General features: G+C 45.3%; 1 protein-coding gene across 2 annotated transcripts in view; it reads left to right on the top strand.

Annotated features, from left to right (window-relative positions):
- Positions 1 to 1,384: 1,384 nt before the first annotated feature.
- SPPL2A (signal peptide peptidase like 2A) overlaps positions 1,385 to 12,561 on the top strand; it is a 37,216-nt gene continuing 26,039 nt past the window's right edge. The window contains exons 1-4 of one of the 2 annotated variants that reach the window (XM_060693295.2): positions 1,385 to 1,726; positions 7,380 to 7,499; positions 9,785 to 9,964; positions 11,750 to 11,833. In XM_060693295.2, coding sequence (XP_060549278.2) covers positions 1,673 to 1,726; positions 7,380 to 7,499; positions 9,785 to 9,964; positions 11,750 to 11,833 — 438 coding nt within the window. In that variant the 5' untranslated portion in view covers positions 1,385 to 1,672. The remainder of the gene's footprint in view (positions 1,727 to 7,379; positions 7,500 to 9,784; positions 9,965 to 11,749; positions 11,834 to 12,561) is intronic. The other variant, XM_060693296.2, reaches the window with a different exon arrangement.

Here is a 12,561-nt window from a genome sequence, read left to right as displayed (position 1 = left end):
TTTTGCCCAAGTGGTCCCGAGACAGCATTGTATAGGTCCGTGATGGCGAACCTATGGCACACGTGGCACATGGAGGCATATCAGTGGGCATGCGTTGCCCTAGCTCAGCTCCAGCATGCATGTTTGCGCCGACCAGCTGATTTTCGGGCCTTCTGGGCCCACTGGAAGTCGGTAAACAGGTCATTTCCTGCCTCCAGAGGGTCTCTGGAGGGTGGGGAAGGCCGTTTTCGCCCTCCCCAGGCTCCAAGAAAGCCTCTGGAGCCTGGGGAGGGTGAAAAATGGGCCTACCAGGCCCACCCATAATCTTTTTGCCGTCGTGTCCCAAAGGGGGGGGCACGGGGGGCATTGAATTATGGGTGTGGGCACGCATGCGTGCGACCCCCCCGCACAACCCCCACTTTTGGCACGCGACGGCAAAAAGCTTAGCCATCACTGGTATAGGTGATTTACAACAGTTCCTTTAGTGACCATTCAAAGTTACAACGGCCCTGAAAATGACCTACGACCATTTTTCACACTTACGACCTTTTTCAGCATCCTCACAGTCAACGTGATTTACATTCCGATGCTGGATAACCGGTTCCTATTTACGACGGTTGCGGCATCCCACCATCACGTGACCCCCCACCCCCACCCCCCCTTTTGCGACTTTCCCACCAGCAAAGTCCACGGGGAAGCCGGGTTCACCGAACCAACCGTGTGATTAGTTTTAACCACAACGGCGCCGATTCGCTTAACGAAACGTGGCGAGAAAAGCCGTAAAACGGGGGTGGTGGTGGTGGTGGTCCAAACTCACTCGACCCACTGTCTTAACGTTCAGTAGAACATGAGTTAATTTTATTTTTTTTAAAATTTGAGTTATATGCTGCCCTTCTCCGGAGACTCAGGGCGGCTTACAATGCGCTAAGCAATAGCCTTCATCCTTTTGTATATTTTTTATTCAAAGTTGGCTTATTGCCCCCACAAACTGGGTCCTCAATTTACCTACCTTAGAAAGGATGGAAGGCTGAGTCAACCTTGAGCCTGGGGAGATTCGAACCTGCAGTAATTGCAAGCAGCAGATGTTAATAAATTTTGGGCTCCATTGGGGTCATAAGTCAAGAACTACCAGTACTGTAGCATCCTTTGAGATTTCCCCCCAGATGTGGCCTTAGGGATCATCATCAGTAGATCCTTGGCAGATTTGATGGATGGATGATGGATGGATAGATGGATGATGGATTGATGATGGATTTGATGGATGGATGATGGATGGATGGATGGATGGATGATGGATTGATGATGGATTTGATGGACTGATGATGGATGGATTGATGGATGGATTGATGGATGGATTGGGAGATTTTCTGCTCGTGGCTCAGGATCGTCGCTCGGGGTGGATCGGAAGCCCCGGGAACCAGTGCGGGGCGTTTGGCCCGGGGAAGGAGCGCTCTTCCTCCTCCTCCTCCTCCTCCTCCGGGCCGGCTTTTTCCGCCGGCGTCTGTGCCGCCTCTGCCCCGGAGGAAAGCCCGCCCAGAAGAGGAGGCGAAGTCCTGATCGCGCCGAGCGCCGGAAAGAAGCCGCGTTCGGTAGCGGAGCAGGAACCGGCGCTGGGGGCGGGGGAACGGTTGGCTGCGGGCCGGCTGGCCGTAGAGAGCCTCCGCGGGGACGGCGTGGAAGCCAGGCGCGGGGCATGGGGGCCGCCCGGTTGTTGGGGGCCGCGCTCTGGGCCCTGCTCCTGCCGCTGGTAAGGGCTCGGGGGTCCGGGAGGGGGGGAGGCTCGGGAGGCAGAAGGGGAGGGGGACACATCGCGGGACCCCCATCGCCTGGGAGGGAGGGAGGGAATTTGGGGCTGGCCGCCCACCCATCGCCCCCCAGCAAAACGCCCTCGGGGCTTTCCAGCGGTGGAAGCGAAACCTTCCGCGGAGAGTCTCTCTCTTTCTGCACGGCCGGGATTCCCCCCCATCACCCCCTCCCCAGGTTCGGGAAACCCCCTGGGTGGGGGCTCTCCCCCCTCTCCCTTAGCTAGAACTCCCATGCACCTAGCCTCTGAGCATAGGAAGAGGGCAGCACCAGGGCAGAAAGCGCCCTCCCTCCCCCGAGGGCTTCGGTGCCCCTCTTGGGTAACGTGGGAAAGGGGCTTCCCGTGCATTTTCAGCTCTTGTCTGAAACCCCCGTAAAAGCCCCAGCCAGGTAAGTAAGGCTCCTACAGATCTGGTTTCGGGGGGTGCGCATGCGCGCCGGTCTCAGCCATTGAATTGAACAGCGGTGCTTTGAAGTTTATGGAGGAGGAGAGAGGCAGGTCCCGGAAGTTGGTGGCTGGACTTTGACTTTGCTCCTGTTGACTTCGGGGGGCGGGGGGGGGGGAGTCAACAGGATCTCCCCTGCCTCCTCACACGCTGCTTGTGTAGGCCATTGTTTACCTTCTCAGGTGCTGGAATAGCAATAGCAATAGTACTTAGACTTATATACCATGTCATAGTGTTTTACAGCCCTCTCTAAGCGGTTTACCGAGTCAGCCTCTTGCCCCCCCCCCCCCAACCATCTGGGTCCTCATTTGACCCACCTCAGAAGGATGGAAGGCTGAGACAACCTTGAGCCTTGGTGAGATTCGAACTGCCAAACTGCAGGCAGCGGGCAGTCAGCAGAAGTAGCCTGCAGTACTAACCACTGCGCCATCGAGGCTCAGTGGCCTTGAGGAAGGATAGATAGATAGATAGATAGATAGATAGATAGATAGATAGATAGATGATAGATAGATGATAGATAGATAGATAGATAGATAGATAGATAGATAGATGATAGATAGATAGAGCGGGCAATAGCACTTAGACTTATATACCGCTTCACAGTGCTTCACAGCCCTCCCTAAGCGGTTTACAGAGTCAACCTATTGCCCCCAACCATCTGGGTCCTCATTTGACTCACCTCGGAAGGATGGAAGGCTGAGACAACCTTGTGCCTGGTGAGATTCGAACTGCCAAACTGCAGGCAGCGGGCAGTCAGCAGAAGTAGCCTGCAGTACTAACCACTGCGCCATCGAGGCTCAGTGGCCTTGAGGAAGGATAGATAGATAGATAGATAGATAGATAGATAGATAGATGATAGATAGATGATAGATAGATAGATAGATAGATGATAGATAGATGATAGATAGATAGATAGATAGATAGATAGATAGATAGATGATAGATAGATGATAGATAGATAGATAGATGATAGATAGATAGAGCGGGCAATAGCACTTAGACTTATATACCGCTTCACAGTGCTTCACAGCCCTCCCTAAGCGGTTTACAGAGTCAACCTATTGCCCCCAACCATCTGGGTCCTCATTTGACTCATCTCGGAAGGATGGAAGGCTGAGACAACCTTGTGCCTGGTGAGATTCGAACTGCCAAACTGCAGGCAGCCGGCAGTCAGCAGAAGTAGCCTGCAGTACTGCGCTCTAACCACTGTGCCACCTCCGCTCTTTTTTTGGAATGTTGGAAAACTGGATCCTGATGGCCTTGGCTATCCACACAGCCACTAACCTCACGGTCCTGGCTAGTATAGGTAGCCCTCGACTTACAATGGTTCATTTAGTGACCGTTCGAACTTACAATGGCACTGAAAAAAAGTGACTTAGGACCATTTTTCACACTTATGACCGTTGGCAGCATCCCCAGGGTCACGTGATTTAAAATTCGGATGCTTGACCACTGATTCACATTTACGACGGTTGCAATTGTCCCGGGGTCATGTCATCGCCTTTTGCGACTTTCTGACAAGCAAAGTCAGAATGGGAAAACCAGATTCACTTTAACTGCAATCGTATTTCCTAATTTCAAAACTGCAGGGATTAATTTAACAACGGTGGCAAGAACAGTCGTAAAATGGGACAAGCCCACTGAAAAAATGTTTCACTTAGCAGCATAAACTTTGGCCTCAATTATGGTTGTAACCTGAGGATTACCTGTGTCAACTGAGAAGCAGACCGTGTGAAGGCATCCTTAATCTTGGGTGTGCAGTTCCTGGGGCCTGTGATAGTGTTGTGGGTGTAGACATGGGGGCAAAATAGACCTCTGGCTTTGCTGCAGGTTGTCCAGGTGGGACTGCTTGTCCTTGTGGTTCCCGTGTGGCTTATGAAAATAGAATACAATAGAGTAGAACTCTTTATTGGCCAAGTGTGATCGGACACACGAGGAATTTGTCTTCGGTGCATAAGCTCTCAGTGTACATAAAAGCTATAAACGATAAACCATGATCATGGTCGTCATAAAAATACATTCATCATAAATCATAAGATACAACACTTAGTGATCGTCATAGCAGTTGGTAAAATGGATGGGAAGGAGGACAAAGTTGGTGCAGCAAAATGCGGTAGATTGTAAGAATGACCACTTGATCTAACAATGTAATTTTAATAGCAGTTAACACTGATTGGGTAGATGCAGGGGCGACATTATAATATAATTTTAATTATATTTAAATGGTACTTTAAATTATTGTATTTTATCCCGATTTTATTTTAGATCGTATTTTATTCTAATTGTATTTTAATTGCGAGTTATTCCAATCTTACTTAATTTGTTTTACCAAACCTTTGTAATGATTTGTCTTTGTAATTCTGCACTTGATATGGCCCAAAGGGCTAATCAATAAATAAAATTGAATTGAAAAAATTGATCGTCATAGGATACGAAATAAGCAATCAACAGAAATCATGCTAGGAAACTAAAAAAAATCTGCTTCCGGTGCAAGAATTTTCTGTATGGAGTTGTGGGCACCTGAGAAGGTGTAACGTAGATTGTCTAGTGTGGGATGTAGCTTTGTTTGAGTGACTTGAGCTGTGAGCTCCGGGTGACAACTGGTGGTGTTTCTGTTGTTGTGATCTGTCTTTTAATAGGTCTGCCTTTGAAACCGATCGGACTCTGTTGATGTATCAGTTAGTTTTGTTGGTGGGTATTTTAGTCTTCTGAATGCCTGGCTTAATTCCATCAGTGGAGCAGTTTGGTCTAGTACAGGGGTGTACAAACTCAAGGCCCGTGGGCCGGATCCAGCCTGCGGGGTGCTTAGATCTGGCTCATGGGGCCACCCTGGAAACAGTGAAGGACCGGCTCGCGGTGCCTTTGCCAGTGAAAACTGAGCTCGGAAGGGCCGCTGGCAGAGTGCTCAAGCCACCACAGGTGCCCCCGACAGGAGTGACATTGAGCTGGCCACATGCACCCTGGCCACGCGCCCCTAGCCCCCCCCCCCGAGGTCAAACACACAGCCCTCAATGAAATCGAGTTTGACACCCCTGGTCTAGTAGTTAAGGCACCAGGCTAGAGAGTAGGAGACTGTGAGTTCTAGTCCTACCTTAAGCATGAAAGCCAGCTGGGTGACTTTGGGCCCACTCACTCACTCACTCACTCTCAGCCCAGCTCACCTCACAGAGTTGTCATTATGGAGAAAAATAGCAGGAAGAAAGTTTGTTGGATATGTTTTTGCCGCCTTGAGTGATTGGTAAAAATAATAAAGCTGGGATACAAATAACATAAATAAATGACTTGGAACAAATGCAGTTGTAGTTAGCGTAGCTTGGGGATATTTTTTTTTTTAGGTAGCATGAAACTTAATAATTGCCACACATATCTAAATGTTTTCAGTTTCTATTCACAACGCACCAAATCTTCGCAGCTCCTGTTTATCTTTTTTCATTTTTTTTAAAAAAAAGCAAAATTGACAGACATAGATTTGCCATGCTGCCCCAAAACATTTTTCTAGCGGATTAATAGCTACTTACGCAATACTGTGGCCGTGAGTAAGTGTCTAGTCCTTAAACAACACACCATCAGGACAGGACAACAAAATTCATTTTGTTTCATCAGTCAGCTTTAATGCTAGGAAAAAAAGGGAGTTAGGACACGGAGCATAAACAAAACTCCAGCTGTCGTTTCATAAGGAAGTCATTAAGTTTTTCTGAATTGCTTGAATATTTTTTTTCCCCTGAACGTAATGTTTAAAATAATGTATAAGAATCGCATCTTAAATAGGTTACAGCTTCAGGCTAAGCTATCTGGACTCAGAAACTAAAATGCTCCGGTTAATAAGTTAGAGACGTGATGGCGAACCTATGGCACGCATGCCAGAGGTGGCATGCAGAGTCCTCTCTGTGGGCACATGTGCCATCACCAGCTGGTCTTTGTGGGCACCGAAAAATGGCCTGAAAACATCCCCAAAAAATGGCCTGAAAACGACCCGAAAAACAGCCTGAAAATGGCCTAAAACCCCTCCAAAAACGGCCAAAAAACAGGCATGCACACGCTGGCCACCTGATATTTAGGTTTCCGGTGCTCTGGCGCACGCAAAGCCCGGCTGGCCGGTGTGCATGCGCGTGCCGGAAACCCAAAGCCCAGCTGGCTGGCACACGCACACACACTAGCCAGCTGGTATTTGGATTTCCGCCATTCTGGCGTGCCCACCTGTACATGCATGCACGCGCGTTCCGGTTTGGGCACTCAATGCTGAAAATGTTTGCCGTCATGGAGTTAGAGTAAGATATCAGAGCTACAGCCTTGAAATCCAGAAAACAGAAGCAAACCACTTTTGTGACTGCGTCTTATGAGATCATCATAAGTCAAGCTCAGTTTCAAAGATGGACCGAAAAAAAACAGGATGGCATGTGGTTTAAATCCCTCCTGAGCCACAATCTGAGTCACTCTCTGGATTCCGATGACTCAGCCAAGCAGCATCTAACGTCTGAAAAAACGTTTTTGATTACATATTTCCAAGTCTCTGAACAACAGGAACAGATGAACAAAACAGACATTACATTATAATGTCTATAATAACATTATAATAACAGCAAACAAAATGTCAGAATCAGTTCATTCTAAATTCTTCCAGATGAAGAATGATCCCACTTAAAGTTAAATGAAATCCTCTACCATCTACGAAATGTTTTTGCTTAATCTAAAATTAGTAAGGGGAACCACATCATGTGAAAATGTCCAGCAGCTCAACCTACAATCTTGCTGAATTCTTAGTAGAATGAAAATGTTCGAAGAACTGATCGAAAGAATAATTTTCTTGGCATGTTTTTAATTTTGGCTGAGAAAGGGTTTGAGAAACTCAAAAGCTTAAAGAGACTGTTGCAAAGTTTTGTTTGGCTTAACAAAGAACGACTTCTCTGGAACTGTGATTTTAAAAAGAAAGTTGAATCAAATGAATAATTGAGTTCATTGCATAAACCAGTTTTGAAACTGGGGCGGTCTTACTGAAGTCGGCTTTCTTCGCTCAGACTTCAAACGATATTCAATTTTTAAAACTCTGTCAGATGTATATATGGCCTCGTGATTGTTAGCTCCTAACAATTAAAAAACAACAACAATACTTTTTAAATAATCTGTTTTTTTTTTCTCTTTTTCTAATAATAGATAAGTGCCCAAGGAGGAGTTCTGCATGCAGTTCAAATTGACAGTCCCTATTTAACAAAGGCTTATTGCATCTATTACAATTCCAACTGGACTATCCTTCCTAAGAGCTTATCTAACATTGTAAGTATTTATGCATTGTTAAGAACGGAATGAAATTCAGTTTGGGGACTTTTGACAAGTTTCACACCCTGTGCTAAGCTATCTTTATTTTTCTTTAGCCCATTGTGACTGAGTCAATGCATAATACTAAGCCGCAATGGCTGGATTCCCACATTATTTATTTGTTTATTTTATTCAGCAAATTTATATAACTGCCCAACTCACACATTGATGATTCCGGGAAGTTTTATAATTTTTTTTTTAAAAAATCTATAATAAAAAACATTAAAAAAAACACCTCCCACCCTCCATGGCAGGAACTACACAATCAAATCAGCCATTTGATCATCAATGTCTCTATTCATCGTCCCAGGTCTCTTAATAAAAATCCACGTTTTCAGGGCCTTTCAGGTAAAACAATAGGGTAGGGTCCAACCATACCTCAAGGGGAAGCATAAAGAAGGGGCCACTACTGAGAAGGACCTTTTTTGTGGTTGTACCAGAAGTACATCCCTAATTAATGGGACCTGTCTGCCTGTCCTTGTGGGTTGGGCGACTGTAATAGAGGAGGGAAAGTTGGACCATAAGGAAGGCTGAGCGCCAAAGAATTGAGGCCTTTGAGCTATGGTGCTGGAGAAGACTCCTGCGAGTCCGTTGGACTGCAAAGCGATCCAACCAGTCAGTCCTAGAGGAGATCAACCCTGACTGCTCTTTAGAAAGCCAGATCCTGAAGATAAAACTCAAATGCTTTGGCCACCTAATGAGAAGGAAGGACTCCCTGGAGAAGAGTCTAATGCTGGGAACGATTGAGGGCAAAAGAAGACGGGGATGGCAGAGAATGAGGTGGTTGGATGGTATCACTGAAGCAGTAGGCGTGAACTTAAATGGACTCCAGAGGATGCTAGAGAACAGGAAGGCCTGGAGGAACGTTGTCCATGGGGTCGCGATGGGTCGGACACAACTTTGCAACTAACAACAATAGAGGAGAGGCTTCACATAGGCTGGTCCCAAGCCATGTAGGGGTTTAAAGGTGATAAGCAGGACCTTGGATTATGATAACCAATAAGCCATCAAATCAGTTAGTATAGTGTGGGAACATACCCTGTTTCCCCGAAAATAGGACCCAACTGGCATGATTTTTCAGGATGCTCGTAATATAAGCCCTACCCCCAAAATAAGCCCCAGTTAAGATTGTCAGCCAGATGGATGCATTTAGTACCATATTTTCCCCAAAATAAGACCTAACCAGAAAATAAGCCCTAATAAGTCTTTTGGAGCAAAAATTAATATAAGACCAGGTCTTATTTTTGGGGATACATGGTAGTCAGAAGCAATTGGCATCCCTACGGGAGATATCATTAGCCAAGCTATAGTGTGGTATAGTACAATCGTAAAGAAACAACGCAGCTAAGTCTGGATTCATACATGTAGTAGAAGGAGGTGGGAGTGAAATATTTGAAAATGATAAGGTTGGGCTGGGTGGAAGGACGCTGGGAATACCCGCCTTGTTAAGTTCCTGTAAGCAGAAAGCTACCACGGTAGGAAAATGTTGTATTTCAGGTTTTGCTTGGCAGAAAGATTTCAGATTCAAAGGCAGAAAAGTTGGTTCAGGAAACGGGGGTGCACAGATGGGACCTGTCTGCAGCTCCTTAAAGCCTTAAAGAGCCTTGGTAGTACAGGGGTTTAAGGCACCCTGTTATTAAGCTTATTAAGACCAGCTGCCTGCAATTACTGCAGGGTTCAAATCTCGCCAAGGCTCAAGGTTGACTCAGCCTTCCATCCTTTCTAAGGTAGGTAAATTGAGGACCCAGTTTGTGGGGGCAATAAGCTGACTTTGTATAAATATACAAAAGGATGAAGGCTATTGCTTAGCGCATTGTAAGCCACCCTGAGTCTCCGGAGAAGGGCGGCATATAAATCAAATTAAAATAAATAAATAAATAAAAATAATAAAAAAAAAGCAGCGGCATCTTTCCCTAGAAACAGTTGCAGACATGAGAGGCAGCTTTAGTGACCCTGTGTGCTTTAAGGAATTGCAAACTGGGCTTCAGGAGCAGCTGTTAGCCTCGAACAGAAAGACAGAGACCTTTAAAATAGCATGTCCTCCTTGCATTCTCACAAAATGCATTTACTACTCTGTGTTAAGGATTTTAATTCTGGTTCCTGTTAAATAATAGGAAGTGACAAAAAAGGTTTTTTTTTAAAGACAAAAACCTGTTTCAGTTACATTGTAGAAGTCTCTTGTATGTTTGCTCTTTAATTTTTGGTTTCGTTTTTTTAAATGACTTATTCTTATGATCTTTTAGGATTATGCAAGGCTGGAGTTTTTGACCCCTAAATTGCTCTGCAGCCCATCCGACGTTACCCAAGACATCAAGAACAAAGCAATCGTAGTGAAGAGAGGAAATTGTACTTTTCTAGAAAAGGCAGAGATTGCTCAGCGGTTGGGTGCTAAAGTGTTGCTGGTGGCCAGCGAAACTTCCATAGTAAGGTCCAGTTTTTGACCAATTGATTGCTTTCTGTCGGTCTTTTGGTGCATGGAAACTGATTTGTCCATTTTCCAATTGTTATTAGCAGATCTGTGTGATTTGGATCAACATGTATAGATTATTTAAGTAGACTGGCCCTGGCCCCTGAATCTGTAGTATCCTATATGTATCTTTTAAGTAGTATGTTGTTTAAACAAACGAGAGAAATTATTTAAACAAATCAGACAAATTATTTTTTATTAAATTAAATGATCGTACCTGGCTTTTCAGCTAATGGGGATTCTCTTGAATTGCTGTAGATTAAAAACCAGTAATTGCAGGTAATCCTCAACCATTCGTTTAGGAGTTTAGTTTTCTGTTTTATCCAGATAGGCGTTTAACTTAAGCCTCGTGGAGTCTTTTCCAGAGCTAGTGGAGGCGAAAGATGAAGGCCAAACTGCATACGAAAGGGAGATACATGAAAAGCAAAAATGTCTACATCAGGGGTGTCAAACTCAATTTCATTGAGGGCCGCATCAGAGTTTTGCTTGACCTTAGGAGGGGGAGGGGGCGTGGCCAGGGTGGTGTGGCCAGCTCGATGTCACTCATGTTGGGGGCACCTGTGGTGGCCCAAACACTCTGCCAGTGAAAATGGGTTCCTGAGCTCTGTTTTCAGTTGTGACGGCCTCCTGCAGCCCTCTGCCAGTGAAAAAGGAGTTTGGGAGAGCCGTACGCGGCCATCCAGAGTGCTTTTTTCGCTGGCAGAGGTACTGCTGGTTGATCCTTCACTTTCCAGGGCGGCTGCATGGGCCAGAGCTAAGTACCCCGCAGGCCGTATCTGGCTCCCAGGCCTTGAGTTTGACACCCCTGGTCAGGGGTGAAATGCTCCCGGTGAACCGGTAGGAAAAAAATGCTTTAAAAAGTAAAAAAAAAAAAAAAAAAGAGGTTCTGACGATCACAGCTTTGCTGCTCAAAATGGAGTGAGTTTTTGGCTTTCCAGACCCCGGTCAACATGAATAATGGTTTCTTTTCCAAATCTGAGCTCTGTGTCAAAAGTGAAGTTTTGTGGCTGAATTGAGTTCTACCGCCAATTCTGAGATACGCCTTAGGCGAACTCCTCAGGGAAAGCTTGGATCTCAAAATGGAGTCATCTTTTTGGCTTTCTGACCCTGAGGAACATGAATATGGAATATGGTTTTCTTTTTTGAAGCATTTTTTTTTTTACTACTGGTTCGGGCAGATAGGTAGTAAAAATTGCTTTAAAAAGTTAAAAAAAAAAAAAAGTTGGCCATGCCCACCCAGTCACATGACTCCCCACCAAGCCACGCCCACAGAACCGGTAGCAAAAATTTTTGCATTTCACCACTGCCCCTAGTCTACATAATAAGGTGGAATGGGGGATGGGGGTCTGTATTAAAAGACAGATGGGAGGAATTGAGAGCCCCTTTCTTGAGAAATAACTGTGATTTAATTTTTTTTTTTTAATTTGATTTATATGCCGCCCTTCTCCGGAGACTCAGGGCGGCTTACAATGCGTTAAGCAATAGCCTTCATCCTTTTGTATATTTATACAAAGTCAGCTTATTGCCCCCACAATCTGGGTCCTCATTTCACCTACCTTAGAAAGGATGGAAGGCTGAGTCAACCTTGAGCCTTGGCGAGATTCGAACCCTGCAGTAATTGCAGGCAGCTGGTCTTAATAACCAGCTTAATAACAGGGTGCCTTAAACCCCTGTACTACCAAGGCTCTTAATCAAGTCTTGGCTCAGGTAAGCAGACACAAACTTATTTCCATTTTTCTAGCGTACTCCGGGAGGGAACAAAACCCAGAATCTCACCATTCCTATTGCACTCGTTCGAGACGCAGATATAAAGGATTTGGAACAGGTAACACATCTTTTTCAGGGTGGCTCTTTGTGCGGGCGAACGAGAAAAACGAATGGCTTCTGTTGGAAATGATTTTTGGGACATGCTGCGGCTTTTTGTTTCTTGGTCTGCTTCCATCTTAATATTTACTGACACACACCACTGGTGCTATCTTCACAGTTGCTTTGAGTTTCTGATTAATAACTGGGGTTGGAGATTAATGAACCGTGTTTTGAGAGGAGGCGCTTTACCAAGAAATCCTTTCTTTTGCTGATTTACGAAAGTTCAAGTATTTTTCATCCCTTTGGTGGGTTCTTTAGAGTGGCACTGAATAAAGCATTGACCCTCCCTTCCTGAAACAAGCATTACACAAATCACGTAAGCGAGATTTTTGCAGTATTTGTCTGTATGGCATTCTCAAGTTTCTTCTTTTATTTGCTTTTCGGCCTTTTTCTCTTCGCTTCTGCTTCTATGTGGTCATTCCTCCTCAGAATCATAGAGATGATCTTAGAGGCCATCTGGACTTAACCCTTGCTGGTTGCAGAATCCTCTTGAGCGCTGGGTTTCAACTTTAGCATTTTTAAAATGTTTGGACTTCAGCATCCAGAATGGCTGAGAACCCCGCACTAAGAACATCCTGATCAGTTTTCTTTTAAGTCTTTTGGCAGAGAATGTACTTCTCAACTTTTCTGTGTATATTCTTAAATAGCCAACACTTTATTTGTAGCTAAGAACCGTCTTATATTTAG

This window comes from Pantherophis guttatus, chromosome 13, assembly GCF_059756535.1.
Source record: "Pantherophis guttatus breed Tessera chromosome 13, ASM5975653v1, whole genome shotgun sequence".
NCBI classification, from domain to species: domain Eukaryota; kingdom Metazoa; phylum Chordata; class Lepidosauria; order Squamata; family Colubridae; genus Pantherophis; species Pantherophis guttatus.
Note: the sequence above shows the minus strand (reverse complement) of the source record. Positions and strands in the feature narration are given on the sequence as shown.